The sequence below is a fragment of the Cornus florida genome, unplaced genomic scaffold (genome assembly GCF_030987335.1).
Source record: "Cornus florida cultivar Cherokee Brave unplaced genomic scaffold, ASM3098733v1 CherokeeBrave_3.0.0_Hap2_Chr01, whole genome shotgun sequence".
NCBI lineage: Eukaryota > Viridiplantae > Streptophyta > Magnoliopsida > Cornales > Cornaceae > Cornus > Cornus florida.
Window position 1 is genome coordinate 89,884,929 of NW_026775571.1, and position 22,053 is coordinate 89,906,981.

Sequence of the window (22,053 nt, forward strand, 5' to 3'; positions counted from 1 at the left end):
TGGGAGGTCAGGAATTGACCTAACATTGCTATCAATGTGACTCAATTATCTGTTACAATGATTTCATATTTGAAAATCAAATTAATGAGAGATGGCCTAAGATTAATTTATGGTCTATAACCCTACTTTACAAGCATATATGACTTCAAACATGTCACTGCATGTGTGCCAAGCCTATACACCCAACTTGTAACATGTATGTAATGACCCACACACACACACACACACACACACACATGCACATATTATCCCAAATCATGATCACAACCTCTAATAAAGTAAAAAGGTTGGTACTTTAACCAGGAATCACATGGTGATCACAATTAAGTTCTAATTGTGTGTTGCAGTGCATTTAGTAACTTATTTTGAAAGGCGGTTAACAAAATAGTTCGAGACTTGATTTATTCCGTGACCTCTTAAAATAAATAAATTATTAAATAAACTAACCCTATCTTAAATAAAAAAACAAAAAAAAAAAATAAAAAAAATTGCCGGAATCGGGACTTGATCAATCATAATTGTTTTTTTAAAAGATTTTTTACCAATACATGGGCTTAAGACCCAAATATTACAATATAATGAAGTCAAACTTTGGCTATAACTAGAATATGAGAGGATTACACAAACTTTTTCTTAAATATGGAGGGACCACACAACTTAATTCTATAAAATGAACATATATTCTACTTTGGACCACACAACAAGCTATATTACTGTAATCATTTGATCAAACTATTTAATATTTTTAGGTTTTCCACAATAAATTAAAATTTCATAGTAGATTAATATGGGCTTATAGATTTCTTTAGACAAAAGATCTTATATATAAATTAAATTTAACGAAACAGTGTAGGCTTTGATACCAAAATCAAATTCAATCGAACCAGATAGAAGCATGCAATAACATAGAGATAAAATTAACAATTAAATCACAGAAATGACTATCGAACCTGATAACGCTCTGATAAACCATGAACACCGGCAAGAACGGGTCAACAAGGCAACCGTTCTAGTCAATTCACAGAAGAAATTGCTAAATTAAAACTAAGGCTGCTTGTACTGGTTGGATTCAATAAAATTCTAGGATCTACACTGTCTGGCTAAATAAAATCTATATATTTAATCTTTTTGTTGACCGAAGTCTTTTGCCCGAAAGTAAAAATACTACATGGAGATAAGGAAGTTTTGAATAAGAGCAAACTGGATAATTTATTTAATGAAAAATATATACATGGATATACACAGTTTATACATGGATACACTCTCACACAATATTTTATAAAAAGGAAACACACTAAAAGAAATCACAAAAGAAAACACTCTAGGAAGCTATAGCTGAAGGCTGGAATGCTTGATGGTTCTAAACTTGGTTGCTCTAAACTCGATGACCTTCTCTTGAGCTGAATGCCGCATTTTATAGAGTAATATAAGAGATGGATCAACACTTGAGATTGCAAATGCAGCATAGATGGCTGAGATGTAAGACGCTTTGGAGATAAGGTTCATTGAATTATTGCGGGGCACCTTTATCTTTAAACTTGACATTTGTCTTTAGAATCTGTTTTTGGTGGATCTTGGCTACTTTTGGATACTGTTGCGAATCTGCTTTTGGACCTGCTTTTTATCTTGATATTATTGGAGAGTCTGTACACTGATGGAGAATCTGCTTTTTCTTTGGATGCTCTTTAAACTTTTACCATATTGGATAAATTTCTGTCAGTATCGCTGTCTAGTGAGATGTCTGGTGAGCTGGTTTCTTCATTTCTGTAAGCTATTTCGTACTGCTCAATCAACACATTTTCTTCATTTATTATTTCTTCAATCTCTGGAGATATCTCAATCTCTGGAGGAGATCGGATGACATAGGGAATTCTGGCTTTGATGAAAATTTTCATATTTATATTATGGTCAAAGAGTTTGAAACTAGGGTTATAGTTTGGGTTAAACTGTCGATAAGCTTTATAGTACATCAAATGATTAAAGGTAGCTGGGTCAATATTATTACGAAAGTTATTTACAAAATCAATATGTCTTGTTAGAGTCAGGACTTTTGTTGGATCAGAATAAATGTAAATTTGATGCTGTTCAAGAATTACAGCTCCATTTTTTACCCATTCTGGAAGAGTGCTGTGAATTTGAAGGAGAATTGGACTTTCTGGCATGTAATTTTGGATTTGCTTTTGTTTGAAAATAATGGCTTGATTTAATCGGTCAGGAAAGTTAAAAATTTCTAAAACTTCTAAGGGCATGTCTTTAAGTATGGTAATACTATGAACCATTCCTAATTCTAAGAGTTTACTTATGTAACATCTGGTGGTTCTTGTTGAGAAATAGGTTTTTTTTTATAATGTCAATAGGAGAATAATGTACAAGATCTATTTCTAACAGGGCTATGGTAGGTATGTAGTTGCCTGTTTGTATAAATCGTAAGAAATAATAATTGCATCGGGCTCCTTTGGGTGGAATTGCATCGGGCTCCTTTGGGTGGACTGTTGTTTCTGAGGTAGTTTTGAATATCAACCAATTGTTTGAATCCATCAAACTTTGCTTCTTTAAGGATTAGTTCCTTTATGTCTTCCGGAAAGAGCTCGACTTGCTGTCTAAGGATTTCTCTATAAGTCGGAGAGAAAATAGGTAAGAGATTAACATACTTTGTTTGTACCTGCAGAAATTGAACTTTTTGAAAATTTTCATCTTCATTAGTCCTTTATTCAGAAATGGTTAGCTCTGTGGGGTTTGCTGTTGTATTTTGATAAGCTAAATTCAATTTTTTAAAATGAGAGACGAGAATATGGTGTTTTTGCTGGAGATCATGATGTGCTTTGTTAGAAGTTACAAAATAATCACTTAAAGTGTTTAAATTTCTGACGATGGATCTATCGGGATTATTTCTAGAAAATCAAATATTATCTAAAATAAGTTTTTGGTCAGGAAAAAAGATTATGTCTAGTACGGAATTGTTGAGTTAGGTTTTGGATAATTAAAAGAGAATTAGAAGTGCCTGGTATAAGGCTATTGCTGTTGTTGCTACTCTTCTCCATTCCTACGTAGAAATTAACAATCAATTAGTAAACGAAATAGAATATATGCTAAGTAATTTTCTTTTCCTTTGACATGTTCAAATATGGGTTTAAAACCTCTTATAGTAATATAGTCAATAAAGGAAATTCATCTTTTTGCAAACATCCTCTATTGCTTTGCTTTATTTGCAAATTTAATTATGTTATCACAATCTGTTCTTATAAGAAATTCTTTATTAAGGAATATCTGAAATTTTTCAATAGAGTTTGTTACTTCTAAAATTTCTAGATCTGTTGAAGGTAAAGTAGATTGTGCTTTATTAAAGGTTCCACCAGTATGGTGACAAATTTATTCTTCTTCTCGAGAAGATTTTTTTGTAGGTCTCTGAAGAAGTAAATCTGCCTATTCTTGTGCTGATGCATCTGTTTGAATTATTTTATAACGATTTTCAAGTGGGAGTTGTAAGGGTTCTAACTGAGTGACTAAAGATTTAATTTTCTTAACTAGTTCTATGTCTTGTGTATTATAATATTTTTGATTATTTTTTCCTAATTTAGAGTATAATGGTCCTAATAATTGTCCTAATTTTGGAATAAAATTGCGACCGTAATTTAATAAATCTAAGAATGCTTGTAGTAACTTGGTTTCTTCTAATTTATCAGGAAAATTTAAAATCTTTTGACTAATATGTGATTGTAATTCTACTTTTCCGCCTTTTATGAATAAGCCTAATAATTCAATTTCTTGTTTTTCTAATATCATCTTTTTACTATTTATAATGAGTCATTGAGTTATAAATTCATTTAGTAGAATTTCAAGATGTTTTCTATGTTCCCCCTTTGTTTGACTAAAGACTAGAATATCATCTATATAAATACAACAGAATTTTGAATATTTATTTAAGATGGTATCCATCTTTTGTTGGAATTCTTGTGGCGCATTTTTTAATCCAAAGGGCATAACAAACCATTCATAATGTCCTTCAAGACATGTGAATGCAGTCCAATCAATGCATTCGTCAGTCATACGGATTTGCCAAAATCTTGAATTGCAGTCAAATTTAGAAAACCATTTTCTATCTTGTATACGATTTATTAAGACATCTTTATTAGGAATTTTATAACTGTCATCATAAATATTATCGTTCAATCTTTTATAATTTATAATCATACGAGTTTTTCCTCTTTTTATTTCGGCATGATTTCTAACCATAAAAGTTGGACTACTATGTCTACTATTACTTTTTCGTATTACCTTTAGTAATAGAAGTTCTTTGATTTGTTTTTGGAATTCTTCTTGATCATTTAGGGTATAAGGATTATCTTGAGTTTTTATAGTTATGAAAGGATTTATTATATTCAATTTTGCTTCGATTTTGTTTTTATACCAATGTTTTGGGGACCTTCTTCTAAAATCTTAGTGATTTCAGCTAGTTTTAAAAGATTATCTATATTTAATTTAGGATTTTTTTTAATATAGCTTTATTATTAAGGAAAATTTTTGGTTTATCTAGATGACTAAGAAATATTAATACTTCAGAAACATCTTCTAAAAATTTGGTCACGTCAAATAAGTTTTCTGTAGTTTTCTCTGTCATAGGTAAAGTATTGACATAAGTAATAACTCTTTTTTCTTTCTGAGGAATATAAGGAGGGTTGGATGGAATAAATGTTCCCTTTTTAAAGAACTGTAAACCTGTAGGGGTATATATGAATCCTCCCGTGAGTGAATTTATAAAATTTAATACTAAAATAAATAATAAGTACTAGTAATATTATTAACTATATAAGTCTGTGGTAAAATAAATTTTTCATTGTTAATTAGTATAGGAATATTTTGAATACAATGAGTTATTGGGAGTTTTTTATTATTATATTGACTCATATTAACATTATAATTTAACTTTATCAATGATTCTTCAGGTACTAAATGCTTTTGAATTATACTTTTAGATGCTCCAGTATCTAACATAACTGAGGTTTGAAATAATTTTTTTTAAAAATTCTAACGTTACCGGGTATTGGATTAGACTAGATGATTTATATATATAATTTATAGATTCGAGTAAAATAACTTCTTGCTTATCTTCATATTTTGTGTAATAGTCGTGACATAATAAAGTTGTACAGTGGTCTTTACAGTAATGACCTTCTTTAATAGATGTACTACATTGTTTACAATTGTAAGATAAAAAATGAAAATTAACTAAAGTATATTGACATGATGGATTGCTTATAGTGTAAATGAAATCTTCCATTGAATGAAGTCCTTGTTCAAAGTCTTCACTATTATCAAAGTCGATGTCTATGCTTTCGATACTATATATACTTTCATTGTCAGCTTCGGAATCATAAATACTTTCCAGTTCATATAATTCTTCTATCTGTTCTTCAATATCTTCAAGTATATTGATCTTTTCCTATATTTTTTTGATAGAATTCTGTTTGTATTTATAAGGACAATTTAGTCTTATGCGTCCTGAATCTCCACAAATAAAGCATTTACAATTTCTTTCTTTTATGGGTAATGTGTTTACTTTATTATCCTTGCTATCTTTACTATCCTTTTTATTATTATCTTTATTTATTCTTTGTCTTTTATACCACTGCCATTTTTTGAATTGTCTAGGGTTATTTTAAAAATAAGGTATTTTATTACGGTAATTTTTGTAGGTCTTACTTTTGCGTAAATTATATTTTTTAGGTTTATTACGCTTATAATTATAATTTTTCTGAGGTATACAATCATACTGTGGTAGAAAGTCTATTTGCCTACACGTATAATAAAATTATTTTTTGATTTGTTTAGATTATTTACGTTGTCTACATTCAACTTTTAACATATTATAAACATGATTTACTCTATCTCCTATGATTAACATATCTCGTCTGAGATTTTCTAACCATTTTTCTCATATCTTAGTTCCTACACTTCCTGGTAATTTATAAAGATACCCATCGATTAGAGTTTTATCTCCTGTTTTGCCTATGGCTGCGAAATACTTGAAAAACTTATTAGTTTAATCCCTTGTATATCTAAAATCGCAATTTGTAGTAATTCTAAGTTACGTAAAGTTTCATTTTGCTTTATTAGAGTTTCGTTATCCAACTAGCACATTTTTTATTAGGCTGGTAAAACCTTGACTTGTAAAATTATCGCGTAAAAGGGTATAATCATTGGGATATGTTACTTTGTGCGACTGCCACCAATCATGGATTGTTCCCTTAATAAAGTTTCACAATAAGTTATGGCTTGAGTTTTATTATCAAAATTGGTTAGAATAGATTGCCAAATATAATCTTGTTCCCAATTTTCGATTACTTTTGTCCAATCTTGGGGATCGTGCCATGATATGTCTAGAATTGTTCCTGCTTGTTGCACTGGTATATTATCGCAATGTCTATGATTTTGTATCGATGTGTATATATCTAATATATTTCTATTTTCTACATAGGTTTCTTGTGTGGGATTTAACCGTTGTCCAGTGGTATAATCATCGTTTATGGTATTTGTACTACCTATGGCGTTAGGAATCTCTTGGTCAACTGAATGGGAAGCTGATCATTCTGGTTCTTTTCTTTCTCTATGTTCTACTACATTTAATTCCTCTTTTAATGCGTTTAACTCATAGGTTGTATAAAAGATTTCAAGTCCTACGTTTAGAATATTTCTCTTAATATCATCGTTATTTCCTTGTCCTAGGTAAATACTTTTATAAGTTTGTATTTAGGTTCTTGATACTTATTTTGTAAGTCTTCTACTTCTAAATTGTCAAAATCATACATTATTTTATCTAGAATTTCATCTTCTAATTTTCATAAAGAACATTTATTTCTTCGGGAGATTCTATTTCTACTAAAGTAGTTAAAAATTATTCTTTGATATCATCTGTTAACTTATCTTGTCTTTTATAATTACTAAACCTTATACTAGCTTCTCCACTATGTTTTATATATATCATATTGTTTTCGGGAATCTTTTTGGTTGTTTTTGTAAGATTTGGCAATTCTCATTCTGTTCCTTTATGGGTTATACTACTTATTTTTCTAGCTTCTATCATCTGGACATATTTACTATTAAAAGGTTTAACTATTTCACTGAATTGAGCTTCGAACTTTAAATTATATTGATTAACTGTTTTTCCCACAAATAAAGTATTAATTAATAAATTTTCATACTGTCCAGTCATATTATATCCCTTTGTGGACGTACCTATTTTTATATGTTTACTAAATTCTCCAATGGTCATCGTGAAATTAGGAATACATCCGACAATGGCTGCGTTGGCTGTTAGATCTATTTTAGCGCTAGCTATTTGTGCTTATTGATGGTTATTCCATCGATCATCATAAATATATGTGAGTGCTCTAATTCCTACTTCTGATCTATTTAATCCTACTATTTCGATCATTATTACTCCTAAATGCATAAGCTCTAATTTCCTTTTTTTCAGCTCCTGACAAGCCTCTGACGTTATGAGATCTAAAATTACCTGGTTATTTACTACACTTATCCTTCGCTGGCTAATATGATTGTATATATTGCTTTTAAAATTTAGTAAATTATTAGAATAAAGATTAACTTTATTAGATGCTTTCTTCATTCCTTTTTCTATATAATTTTGAGCATCGTGCTCATTATCATATAGATCTTCTACCCTCATTATTTCTTTGGCTTTTCTAAGGACAATGGTCATTCTCCATGTGATTGTAAAAGATTTACACGCTTGGTGGTTTTAGTCGAGAAGGAATTAGTTGATAACTTTAAATCTTTTATTTTATCAGATAATTCAGATAATTCTTTAGAAGATTCTTTATGAATTCTTTCTTGTATTACTTCTAATTTTTCTTCAAGTTTGTTAACTTTTTTAGATAACTTGGATAATAACTGGATTAAAAAGTTATTTTGTCTAATATTTATATTAGTTGATTGTACGTCTGTCTTAAAACTTGTAAATCTTACAGAGTCTTTGTCAATTTTATAAAGTTCAGCTAAAACTATTAGATAATCAAGATTACTAGTGCTCATAAAATTATTGTAATAATCTTTGGATATCTGTTTTTAAAGATTTTAAATAATCTATAATTATTTTTTAATTTTCTAAAATATTTTTAATATCATTGTTTATTTCAAAGTGCTATTTTTAGAAATTCTAGAATTTCTAAAAGTTATTCTTTGGTGAAATTGTACGTAAAATAAATTTTTAGGGATGAAAATATAATTTTAACTTATAAAAGGATTAAAATTGAAAGACGTCACTTTTAGAATTTCTAAAAGTTATTCTTTGGTGAAATTGAACGTAAAATAAGTTTTCAGGGATGAAAATATAATTTTAATCTATAAGGATTAAAATTGAAAGACTTCACTTTTAGTTCATGATATAGTAAATATGCGAATTACATAAATAATTTAGTAATATAGTTTTACTAACTCTAATTATATGTTAAAGTTCCTTTTTTTTATTAATATGATTCAGAAACCTAGTTGATAGTGAATCCGAATACTCCCTCCACTAGTAATTTTTTCATACTATGGCTAGCCATCAGTGGGTCTGACGGGCCCATCTACTAGGCCAACTTTCTCCCAACTACTGAGTACAAAGTCACCCACATGCAGCAGACATTTCACCGACCATTTTCTCTCTCTACATCTCTTTCATGCTATAAAACAGGAATGCAGAAAACCGGATGAGACCACTGACTATGTCATGCCTATTTAGACTATTTTGCACCCCCTCATGCCAACTTTATTTCTTTAGCTCCTATACCCCAATCAAAAACGACTATTCGTGTGTGTGTATATATATTATATATATATATATAGTATTCCGTAGTATATTATATTTGGCATGAAGATTTACGTCCACTTTACATCCATAAACACAAAGCACTACGAATGGTGATGAGACCATCCACGTGTCTCCTTAAAGACTAAGTAACACACACTACAATTTTATATATATATATATATATATATATATATATCATATACACGCACACATATGTATATATTAGCGTGGAGAGGGGAATAGAGTTACTATTATTAGAAGAATAGCAAGTTGTATATTTTTATACAGTTGCCAAGGCACAACCAAATACTACACTACACCTCGCATATATCAATCAGAACCATCTTGGACCATACAACCTCAAGCAATATAAACTCTCTCTCTCTCTCTCTCTCTCATTATTATTCCTTTTACAGATAGATGGATCATATATATTGATAGGTATAGAAAGAGATTGATATATATATATATATATATATATATATTATACATGCTCATTTATCATCACCCTATTGCACAAACCAATTCGCAATATCATCACAAAGTCTTTTTCTTTTCTTTTTTTTTTTTTTTTTTTTTTGCTTTTTAGAGCTTTTGTGTGTGAATTTGGAGATGGGTTTGAGTACAAAACTGGTTTCTGGTGACTATGAGCTGGATTGTGGGCAGACCTTGTTGCAGTCCGGAACTATGGAGATGCTGAAAGCTAATCCGGTGAGGCGACAACCGCGACAACAATCAGAGGCAGTGGCATGTCCGAGGTGTAGCTCTACAAACACAAAATTCTGTTACTACAACAATTACAACAAGTCGCAGCCTCGCCATTTCTGCAGAGCTTGCAAGAGGCACTGGACTAAAGGTGGCGCTCTTCGCGACATCCCCGTTGGTGGGGCTCACAAAAATAAGCGGCACAAGAAATCAAACACCACCACCACCGCCACTGTCACCACCACGGCCAGTAGTACTATTTCGACAGCCGTGATCAAAAGTAATAATACCCATATGGGTGGTGATCGGAGTTTTTGTGGCAACTTTACATGTTCGAGCGGTTTATTGGTACCTCAAAATCAGAATTTACACTTTCCTTTTGAAAGCTCGAGCTATGTTGACACCAACCCATCTTTAGTTTCAACCTATTTTCAGTCCTTGAATGGTTACAACAGCTCTGGAGAGTTGAAAACTGTGGAGGAGAGCATGCCAAGAACAAGCAGCATTATTTCTCAGCCATGGCAGGTTTCTTCTACAAGCAGTGTCATGGACATGCCAAGCTATTGGAATTGGGATGATATTGGTACACTGGTCTCTACTGATCTCAACATAGCATGGGATGATCATACTGATTTCAAACCCTAAGGGAAATTTTGATGATTTCATTAGCAGAGATCAGTTTGTGTGAATGGTATGTTTTTATATATATATATGATGGGTTGCTTCTTTTCTTTAGAGTAAGACATCTTGTGGATGATATATGTGTGTGTGTGTATACATATATATGTGTGTGTTAGAAGTAATGCTATTTAGACATATTTCTTAAACTGAGGAGGTTTTGTTTTTTGTTTTTTAATCCATTTCATAAAGTGAATGGGGGCATCAAATGCATAAATTAACACCATAGGTTGCAATACTTAGGAGTATTTACACGAGATATTTGGTTTCTGGACAGTCATCGAAGTTCTCAATTTATTTTGATAACAAAGAATTGGGAAGTTCATTTACATCAATTGATTGAGATATCACATGATAAATATTCTGGGTATTGAATACTTTATCCTCGACTCCACGGCTTAGGAAATAAGTCTAAATTGCATTTTTCTTATTCTACAAGTCTTCTTACCCATATATTTGAAGACACGTGTCCCTTTATTTAGTGATAAATATAGGATTTCACTCTCAACCTGTAACTATCTATTATAGTAGATGTATACTAATTGAAGCTGACCTTTTTAGTTTCAGCTTCATGATAATGAAGGTGTTCATTCATTTATGGTCACTCTCATCTCCTAATGAAAATATATGTGATGTTGGTGAAACCTGGGTTCTTTTCCAGGTGTGTTGGGGTTACTAGATGTGATGGGTGATGATAAGATTCTTGTGGATATCTATGAATATTTGTACTTATATATATATTGAATAATTTCACTGGGCTTTGTTTGCTAACAATTCATGTCCCACTTAATTGTTTGAAGAATCACTCTCCTCCTACTATGACAGCATTTGAAGATTTTGTTAATTTTAGCACCCAGTTTTTATTGTTTGGTGGTCCTTTCTTGTCGTAACTCGTCCTAGTTAACAAATTAAGATGCTATTCACAAAAAGAAAAATAATTGGTTTTTTTTATATATATTTTTAACAAATTAATAAGTGTGCAATATTGACAAACCTCGTTGAAAGAAAGTAGAATTTACCCTAAATAGTCCACAATTTACCTATATTAATGCATATAAGAGTCAGATTTGGGTTAATAAGAAAAAAAAATGGCTCCATTTTTACAATTTCACTGCCAGTGTGACAGGTGTTTTGTTTGAGCTTTTGTTTTAACTTTATAGAGTGTTTTGAATAATATTCGAAAACATATTTGATAACGTTTATTTTTTAGATTTTTTAAAACAAAAACATAAAAACATATTTTGTAAAAAATATTGTAAATTTGAAAAATATAATGGCTAATTTAAAAATGTTAGTTTTTCAATTCTTTTCATTTCTGACTTGTAGTACTCGTTGATATAGCGCAAAAACATGTAAAAACACCAAATCAGTGTTTTGATTTTTGAGCACCATTCATAAAACATTTCGCCACTGTACAAAGCAAAACATTTTTAACCAAAAGCACCCGACCTAAAAATGGGAGTTTGCACCATGGCCTCAAAACCGAAAAGAACCATTAAATAATAAAACATCCCTTCTTTCTTTCTAGTTCTAAATTAAAGTTAAATATAAACATCCCTAACAAAAATGTCCCTGCTGCTTCATTCTTCTCCATATGCAGCACAAACAAAACGCAGTTCTTGTAAATACATTGCATTGTAAAAAACAATACTTTGGATATAGTTCCAGATATGCCAGGGGGGAAACAAAAGAACATGAGAAGAACAAATGTGAGCGACTCTCTGGGGTGTCAAGTACTGTAGGTAATTTAGACTGAACTGCCATCCAAAGATTGAGGGATTGCCTTGATATAGCTTTGGATTTCCAAATTAGGTTGTACCAATGGAGCTGTGGGAGCTAGCTAGGTGGCCAATATTAATGGTGTGCTTAATTCAGTGAGTAGTTATCAGATGGGGAGGCAAGGCATTGGAAAGTGTCTCTGTTACGTGGTAGTGGTGGTGGGGGAGGGTGATGGAGTGGGGATCGGAAAACACCAAATATCACTGTGAATGAAAACCAGCAATAATTCCAGAATAATGTTGTGGATGTCATGTGTGGCAAGCCTATGTGCCCATCTTCATCATCATTTCAACATTTTTTTTGCCTTAATTTCATAAGAATATGGCTACCTTCCGTTGCATAAAATATAGGATTTTTTTCCCGACAAATTAGGGGGAGAGAACTCAAGTTGTTCTATAAACATAATTGGTTTGATAACAATTCTATAGAATTTTCTTTTTCGCCCACATGTTACTCTTTAATCCCAAAGGGTTGGTGGTATTATTATTTTTATTATTCAAGACAAAAATGTTAGGGATTAGTTGTTAGTGGGGAGGGGAGGGAAAGGTGTAAGGTTCGAACACAGACTCTCAGACACGAAGAACAACCCAACCACTTGGGTAACACAACACTTGGAATTATTATTTTAAAATTACAAAAATAATGTCATGGGCAAAAAATGGGTCATCGATGGATGGTAAGATAAATAACACACTTAACATTAAATAATATTATTATAAAGTAAGATAACTCTATTTGTTGGCATAATTGGAATTTAAGTAGGTGAAGAATGCTTTATATACACAATGATAGTAGATACATCTGGTACAGAATTCAGCATTTTATTTAAGAGCCAAACATACAGGACTTCAATATCACTTCATTAGATTATTGTTGTAAGATGGGATGTGAATATTTGAGAAAATACTTGCTACCAACAATTTGGCTGACATATTAACCAAAACAGTGATCATGAAGGATGTTCTAGTTTCAAGACAGAGATGAACGCATGCACATGCCTAAAAAGAATATGGAATAGGTTTATAAGTATTCCAGCCTAAAGTGAGAGAGAGTTGTGATTTGTGGATTATGTGAAAAATTGGGACAGTCAAACTTGCTGGCTGACTGACTTGTTTTGGCTACTGGCCTATCCCAACATTGTGCCACGTTGCAAATTTGGGTTTCGCTATTGCCAAAACGAAACCAGTTCTATTTTTAAGGCACTGTTTCTATATGGAGGGTGAGTTTCAGCACGTTTGGTATAACCCATCAAACCAAGTATAGAAAATTCTACACACATACAGCATTTACAAATTTCTATGTCACGTCTATTCCTACCAAACCTCTCGACACACTATCTTGTCACTTCCATCAATTTTGCACCTTAAATTCTATTAATCGGTTAGATTAAGTCTAAGTTTTGTATCTAAAACTCAAAATTTAATTATATTTTTTATTTATACTAAAATTATCCAAAATTCACTTCCCTGATTTTATAGTGCATTATATGATCAAACAAATTACAGAAATCTCTACACACATCGCATTTACAAATTTCTATGTCACGTCTATTCCTACCAAATCTCTCGACATACTATCTTGTCACTTCCATCAATTTTGCATCTTAAATTCTATTTATTGGTTAGATTAATTCTAAGTTTTGCATCTAAAATTCAAAATTCAGTGTAAATTAGAAGATTTTATACTGCATTAGAAAATGTTTTCAATAGAAATGTTTACAATACTTTGTAACCCAAATCGATTTATAGGCTATGGTCCATGGTTTCATGCATCCAAGTGTCACCCATACAAGGGTCGAGAAAATTCTAAATTCCAGTTATAGAATGCTCTAAAAGAATATCAAATATATGATATTATATAGAAGGCTACCCACTTTCAAATTATTCACATACTGTTATTCTATCTTATTGTGTGCTTGTCTTACATGACATAACTTTCTATGATGAGACTACATAACTTTCTACTCTAATTTTGTTTCGGCCCGAAGCTGTAATCGGTATGATTCAATAATAATAATAATAATAATAATAATATATATATATATATTTTTTTTCAAGAATTCGCTCTATAACATAACTTAACTTAAGTTTCTTCAGAACGTTCATTCGAGCCACAAATAAGTATATATGGTTATTTAAGGTTTGTGGAGTGTTGTGAGAGAATAATGAGATCTGTTTTAAAGAGTGAGACACTTTGAGAGCTAAACTCTTCATCATGAACATTTACCTTATACTGAACCAATCAAATCTTCCTATCTCGTGTCCATGAATATCACAGGATCTTGTCCCACATGAAACATGAATGGGACAAGTGTGGGGGACAGGTAGGATGCACTACCTCCCAACTTGTTGATAAATTTTGGGTAGACTTTGATTCCTTTATAATTTGGCTATATTGGTCTAAAAATTAGAATAAACAGGGTGTTAAAAAAAAAAAATCAAATTACTTTGTTAATAAAAATTAATTAAATAGAACAATATATATTTGTATTAAATTTTTTTAAAAATATACTATATATAATCATATGGTATTCATAATACATGATATATTATATAATATATAAAATATTGACTAAATAACTTGATCTACCCTATTGTCCCTGCCCTTCCCTGTATTGATATTTTCAGTTTTAGTATTACCAAAAAAAAAAAAAAAAAAAAAAAAAGAAAAAAAAGAAAAATACCATTTTATCCTTATAACCCTAAAAAGTATAAATCCCAAGAGTTGGTTTAGTTAGAAAAAACATTACTAACTATTACAAAAAAAAATAATAAATAAATAAAATAAAATAAAAACCATTTTATCCTTGTAACCCTAAAAAATATAAATCCCAAAGAGTTGGTCTAGTTAGAAAATACTTAAGTCCTCGTGCTATTAGAAATTCCCCTAAAGAACCAATCATCTCCTCTACACTTGCCCATTGCCCTCAACACTCAACCTACACCACCTCACAGTTCTCCTCTGCCGCTGGCAACCCAAACAGATAAGCCGCCCTGGCGTTTTCTCAAGCACGGCCTCATCACAGCTCTCTCCATTTCTAGTCCCATAAAAACCCCAACTTTAACCATGAAATACCCAAAAACAACACACACAAGACGACTAAGTGCCGGCCAACGAACTTCCAAAAGAGGGCGAACTAGGGGAGAAATTGCAATCTAGCTCAGAACGAATAATTAGTGTCTTGGAATATAAGCATATCCTAATTTCCTCTGATGAAATTGGCTGACATGGATTGTAACAATGAAATCTTACTTCGCTGAATAATAATAAAAAGAAGACTTATATAAAGAGATTAACCAGATCAGGTGTGTGCATATGCAGATCAAACGGGTTTAAGCAATATCTTTTTGTGCAGTAAAACAAGAGAAAAATGAATGAGAACTTGGAACGGGCATTTCATTCCATCCCAGGGTACCAAACCTTCAATTTACGAGGGGCAAGAAAGTAACAGAAGAATTCTTTTAAATCCATATACAGACGAGGACTAGGTGCACATGGATGAAAAATCATTTTGAGGATCACATTTAAAACTGTTGGCATTAAATTAGAGGAAATGACAGGCACATTGGCCAAAAAGAACAAAGCGTCAACTAAAATATACAAATTACACACGAATGAGGTACACATCATAAACCAGTGCCAACCACCACATCTCTGCCGCAAAATCAAGGGAGTATAAAAAACTTCCAAGGTTGAGTTTCAATGCACCAAATGCTTAGTATCTAATCTATACCGGCAACCATCCCTATAATTACACTCAGGTGCTCCCCTCTTTCATTTACAGAAGGCTGGCTTCTTATGCCACAGTTACAACACCCGGATGCTCAATGAATCAAATCGGTGTCCCCGAACTCTCTTCCTCCTAAAGCGGTTCAATTGATCCACTTTTAAGTCTCTCCATCCTTGCTTGAAGGCCAGACAATGCCTTCTCATCCATAGGAAGAACCCCACTCTGCACAGAATTATCTGAACTAGCACGGTCTGCTGCATGTGTAAACTGACTAGGGACACTGTGAGTTAAATTGCCATTCATGTGCATTAGTGGCCTGTTTCCAGAATCCGGGTTCCCAGCAGCTGCTGCTAGCTGGATGCTCTTCATCCTTTCTCTTATAGCATCTAATGTTCCGCCAGACACTGCATTCATCAATAAATTAAATTTCAAATGTAAGAATTTTCCCTCAATGGAATGGAACAGTTAAATAAGTGTGGCACAACAAATTACCTCCGGATGGAAATTTGTCATTCTTTTGTTCCCCTAGATACTGCCGTAAATCTGAATGGTCAGACATAGGAGCTCTCGAAGAGGCAAAATTACTGGCCCTGTCATCTTCAGCATAAGATGGGGGTAAACTGAAGTTTGATGGTTCTACTTTAATATTTAGAGATTTTGCATCATTCAATGGATTTGTACTTATAGGTGAAAGTGATGCAAATTTTGGGGAAGAAAGGTTTAGAGTAGCTGGGGGAGGAGTTGATAATGGTAAACTAGAAGGTGTCCTTCCTGCCGCTGCATTCTTCTCCATCTGCAGCACAAACAAAAAGCAGTTCTTGTAAATTAATTGCCCGTCACCCTTGGAACATTTAATTGCAAAAAATGTTGACCAAACCTGAGCTAAACCATCTCTGATATATGTTCGAAATGCCTCGCTAGCATTTTGGAGCTGAGCAAATATATCAACCTAAAATATACAAGCATGAATCAAAATCTTCAGAACTACACTAACAAGAAGATCCAGAAAAGAGAAATCACTTCGAACAAAAGTGTATGAGAGCCCCCTCCAAAAGATTAAAAATAAATTGCAAGCAAGACCTTAATGTATAGTTATTTCATACACGGAGTTTTACCTTGGGATATAATTGGGTGATGCGATAAAGTTCATAAAGACCAATGGAACATGTTTGCTTGTCACCAATCTTCTTGAAAATTGCAGCGAGTTCTTGCTGTAAGGCAATGCACACAATTTGGAGGATAAAATCTCGTAGCAAAAGATAATACAAAATGAAATAGAAAACATGCGAAAAAGGAACTAAAAACACTATTTTGAAATAATAATGAAGAGGCAAAACAAACATTAGAAAATCAAAAAAATGTTTGGAGCATACTAATAATACCTTCAACTGGGCATCAGAAGAATGAGTGGCAGGTGTTGGATTGTTAGCTGCAGAATCACCCCAGTGTGTTTGGCCAGCAGGGCCTGAAGGTGTCAACATTCTCGCAGCAGCCAAAGTCTGGTAAGGTTACCATGAAATATGTAAAACAAAAATAAAATAGAGCAAATAATTAAGATAAATAAATAAGTTAGAGAAAAGTGATATCAAAAGAAACGAAATTAATTAAGTAATTGTGTATTTTATACAACACAAGTACCTGAAGATTAAGATCAATGTACGCAAGAATAATAGGCTGTGGTTCCATGTCAATTGGAACCATAGAAAGATGACCCTTGATTGCAGTCCCACGAAGCTTAACAAGCTCGTGTAGAACAGTTTTAACCATTCGTAATGGTTTATCATCAGCTCCAGCTCTTTTAGAAATGCATAACAAAGTGACAGCCAGTCAAAAGAAAAAAATTCCATCAGTTAATATCAAGTTCAGCAGCCAAGCGGAAACATCAACAGCGATGTTACAAAATTGAACAGCAATCAAATCAACATATTTATAGAAACAATACCTTCTCCTGATTTCCTCCATTCCCAAATCTTGCAAATATACATGGATGCTTTGAAGGATGCGGTCAAGGTCAACTTCATATATTGTACTTTGAAGAACCTGCACCTTACAGAAAAGTCAGTAAAATTATACAGGCCATGATTACAACAGTGCAAAATCTGTGGATTTTATAGAAAACTGGTATGTGTCCCCTCACTCCAAAACAATCAAATGATGGAAATGCTGGCAGAAAGTAGAATTCAAATAACAGTTTCAGGAGGACAAAAGGTTAATTTCTGGAACTTGCCTCAGTCTATGTCAGCTTAGTCAATTAAAATATACAAAATGACAACTACAAAGGGCTGAATCACCAACAGGCCAGTGGCCTAGCGGTACCAATCCCCTACTTCTCAAAGAGAGGTCAGGGGTTCGAGCCTCAGTGGAGGCATGTGCGTGTGAGTTCCCAACTAGGAAAAAAAAAAAGGGCTGAATCTTAAATCCAATACACGTAAGCATTTTTGTTCATATCACTACCTGCTGGATTGCTAAATAATGTGAACATGTAAGACAATTCTAATACTTAATGCAGTTTAATATGTTCAGTTACCGAAGTATATAAATTAAAAAATAAATATAAATCAGAACGAGTGTACCCGAATGTGTAGGATACTATATAGGAATTCGCAGGTAACCTAAAAACCGACTAGTCAAAGAACAAAAAGCAAAAATAAGCACCAAGAAAGAAAGATTACTTTTGTGAGTTTGATCAGACATTTGACAACCAAATCAGAGAACTTCTGATTTCTCGTCGCACAGGACTCATTTGATGCTGGTGATGGCCACCTTGAAGGGTCTAATGGCCGTAACAGATTAATCAGGACAACAAATGACGATGTCCGTTCTGCATTATCCTGAATTTACAACATAAGTCAATATCAAACTGCAAACCATCAATATAATAATTAAACAAATGAAAGCTTTTTAAAAATACTTAACAAGAATCTTAAGCATCAAAACATTCAATGCTTTTAAAAGCTGGCTGCCATCATCCATCCGGGGAACCCTTTCATCTAAAAGCCAAAGAAGAAGCTCCGTGATGAGACTGTCAAGGGTACTCTCTTTAACAGCATGAGCAAGCCGTTTATTTTGGAATGTCTGAAAAAAATAACAACAATTATATCTGCAAGCTAAAACAATTTTTTGATGCACAGGCTAGCCAAAAAGGCAGAGGATATAAAAGAACAAATAAGAAAAAGATGAGAAAAATATGTTCCAACCAACTAGTTTCTGCATGGTCTCGCGAGTTTATTTCCAATTTCTGCACTATTAGTCAATCAAAACAACATATATCCTTGAAAGGGCAATAAAAAAGAACATCAAGGAGAAACAAAAAGTCAAAGTTGGAAGGTGTTACCTGCATAAGCGTGTTCAGAACATATTTGCAAGACCTTGAAGAGGCTCCTGTCAAACTCAAGTCAAAAGTCTTGGCTACCTGCAAGAAACAAGTTAACAAATTTGATTTTTTGATACATGATATAAAAAGCCTAACTTGGGAGCATTGAAAGGAAATGAATAGAAATACTTTAACTACAGCAATGCTTTACCTTATTTGCTAAACAAGAAACAAGCCTATCAGCATCTTTCAAAATATCATCCATTGTGTTGCCTTCAGGATCACCGGTTGCCTGAGCCAACTCATGGCAAACAACTTTCATTCCTTCAACAGACTGCACCACAAGAAAATAATACCAAGTCAAATTTGTGTGGGTGTGTGGTTGACATAGAGAGATCACAAGTCAAATTGCAGCTAAAATGGAAAAAGAAACAGATAAATCCATAAATTGAGAATTTAAGACAACATGTCAAAAATCTTAAACCAGATCAACAATGACACTAAGTGGGTAAAACTGTTAGCCAAGATATGAAAGCCTAGAATCATATAATTTGAAATTATGTAGGCATATAAGTCATAGAATCTGCAGTGAATTTATTTGGTTTACTTTCTTGTAATATTAACAAGTGCTCTTTTAGTATATAAATACCAGAGGTTTGAATGAGTGATGATTCTCATTCAAACCTTTACATATTTCTCTTGTATTTCTTCTTCTTAAACACTTGCAGGGAAGAATCATAACATTGAAGAAATTCTCAAAAAAATTGATAAATCAGGTGTAACATTCAAGCATAGAAGAATCATAACATTGAAGAAATTCTCAAAAAAATTGATAAATCAGGTGTAACATTCAAGCATAGTTATTAAAGGCCCAAGGCGCTAGAGGTCCTTTGGAGCCTAGGCACGAGGCGCGAGACGCACGGCGAGGCACGCACCTGAGTGAAGTGAGTCGCACAATTGAAAATTTAAACTACCATTATAATATTCATATCTCATAAGTCATATCAATATTCTAAAAATAACTATCAAATATAAAAAAATAAATCCATCAACTATACAAGCATCCAACAACCATAAAACAAAGCACAAATTTGTTTTCTTGAAAGGCAAAGCAAAATGTGTTTTTTGAATGGCAAAACAAAGCACAAAAAGAAATAAATATGTTAACCAAAAAAAAAAAAATTTTGTTAACAAGAAAAAAAAAGAAGAAAAAAAAGAAAAAACAGAGCAAACAAAAAAAGACAGAGGAGATGAGAGAACAAGACGAAGAGAGAGATGTAAACAAAGATAATAAGAGAGGAGAGATCTAGAGGAGAGGAGGAAAAAAAAATTAAAAGAAAAGAAAGAACTGAGGTGGCTTCGTCGTTCATTTCTGCAATTAGGGCTTCGTCTTCGTCTCACAATCTCATTCTATCGTTGTTCGGTTAACACTTTGACTCTTGGGCTTTCTTATTTTTTTATTCTTTTGAACAAAAGTTCCTTATATCGTATGATTGAGCTTTCTTTTTTGTTTATTAAGTTGCCAAAAGTACCCTTTTTGGCTTAAGAGATAAAACAATTGTATTTTTTTAAGCAAATATCAGTGAGGCGCGACTGAGGCGTGCGCCTAGTAAACATCAGTGAGCCTGGGATGACAACAAGCGCTAAACCTAAGCCTCGAGCCTAAACGCGCCTTTAACACACTGCATTCAAGAGAGCATAATTCTCAAAGAATTAGATTAATCATTTGGTAAGCATATATATACACACACGCAAATATATATATATATATATATATACAAATTTGTTGCCAGACCAAGAATACGATAATTTAGTAACATCAACGAATTTACAATTATGTTCTGAAATAGAATTTATTCTCTACAGCATAGTAGGTCCAGCTGTGTTAACCCAGTGGGACATCTAACACAACACAAAAAATAAAAATAAAAATAAAAATAAAGTAAATAAATAAATCTAATGGTGGGGTTGTGGTTGAAGGGAATTTACGGCATTAATTACTTTAGAGTGACCTTAAACTCAAGAAAAGAAAATTAGTTACCAAACATTTAAGATGCCTATAAGCTCATTGGCAATTAAATGGTGGGGTTGTGGTTGAAGAGAATTTAGGACATTAATTTTAAATGGTCACTTATTGGCAATTATTTTTTTAAGTTTAGTCACTATTTATCTTTTCTCTAGTTTAAGGTCATTCTAAAAATAAAATAAAAAATTCTAATTTTCCCCTTTTAAGTCTTCAAAGTAATTTTAATTTTCATAATTAGAAATATTGAGGTCATTTAAAGAGAGCTTAATTTGGGAAAAGTAAATAAACAAGGAAATTATAGGTATGCAAGTGTGCCTTTGGTGTTACCTTTTTATATGCAAAAACATTTAGGAAGTCTATGAACTCATATAATAACAACACTCATACATGCTCACATAAAACCCATATGACATTAGGATTTTCCCAGAGGTGCAGTTCACATTCTTAAGTGTCAGTTTTTTGTCGGTATTCCTCCGCTATACCCAGTTGACACCAATAATCTGCCTGATAATATGGCACCCAATAAAGAAAAACTAGAATTCTAGATGAAATCCTAAACCATAAAGTATTGAACATAGCTTAGTAATGCAGATACAATCTAGCAAAACACGTCTGAATCTAACATATCTGAAAAGTAAAAATAAAATAAAATAACTACACAAAGTAATCTACAACCTGCTCAGGGGAACCAAATGCAATGATATCCAGAGCTTCATTCCAGTCAGTCGGACCATTCGCACTAGCAAGTGGTCGAGTCATTACATTTCTCTCCATGTGAAGCTCAGAGTGACCATAAATCTCCCTAGAACAAGAAAATATTTAGCATTTCAAAACAAGACAACTAAGATAAAGCATATGAATATGAAAAATATTTGAGAAAAACAGTATCAGGACCGAACAGACAGAGAAAACAAAAGAATGGGAAAACGAAAAAGTAAACCAGCAGTACCTGGCAAATATTGGGCCAGACACAGATCGTGAAACTTCACCACTTTGCTCTGCTAAATCAGACC

The 22,053-nt window shown here is 32.6% G+C and overlaps 2 protein-coding genes across 2 annotated transcripts in view; one reads left to right on the plus strand and one right to left on the minus strand.

Moving 5' to 3' along the window:
• The first annotated feature begins 9,052 nt into the window (after nucleotides 1–9,052).
• Nucleotides 9,053–10,249, plus strand: LOC132306077 (dof zinc finger protein DOF1.4-like). The gene has a single exon (XM_059803284.1). The coding sequence runs from the start codon at nucleotides 9,422–9,424 to the stop codon at nucleotides 10,157–10,159; it is 738 nt and encodes a 245-aa protein (XP_059659267.1). The 5' UTR covers nucleotides 9,053–9,421; the 3' UTR covers nucleotides 10,160–10,249.
• A 5,245-nt stretch (nucleotides 10,250–15,494) lies between these two features.
• The window catches only part of LOC132306081 (protein MOR1-like), a 30,622-nt gene continuing 24,063 nt past the window's right edge, over nucleotides 15,495–22,053 (minus strand). The window contains exons 43-55 of the mRNA XM_059803297.1: nucleotides 21,990–22,052; nucleotides 21,716–21,842; nucleotides 19,226–19,348; nucleotides 19,036–19,113; nucleotides 18,618–18,776; nucleotides 18,374–18,532; nucleotides 17,644–17,741; nucleotides 17,340–17,496; nucleotides 17,084–17,200; nucleotides 16,817–16,912; nucleotides 16,579–16,650; nucleotides 16,194–16,494; nucleotides 15,495–16,105 (exon numbers count right to left, since the gene is read on the minus strand). Coding sequence (XP_059659280.1) covers nucleotides 15,834–16,105; nucleotides 16,194–16,494; nucleotides 16,579–16,650; nucleotides 16,817–16,912; nucleotides 17,084–17,200; nucleotides 17,340–17,496; nucleotides 17,644–17,741; nucleotides 18,374–18,532; nucleotides 18,618–18,776; nucleotides 19,036–19,113; nucleotides 19,226–19,348; nucleotides 21,716–21,842; nucleotides 21,990–22,052 — 1,822 coding nt within the window. The 3' untranslated portion in view covers nucleotides 15,495–15,833. The remainder of the gene's footprint in view (nucleotides 16,106–16,193; nucleotides 16,495–16,578; nucleotides 16,651–16,816; nucleotides 16,913–17,083; nucleotides 17,201–17,339; nucleotides 17,497–17,643; nucleotides 17,742–18,373; nucleotides 18,533–18,617; nucleotides 18,777–19,035; nucleotides 19,114–19,225; nucleotides 19,349–21,715; nucleotides 21,843–21,989; nucleotide 22,053) is intronic.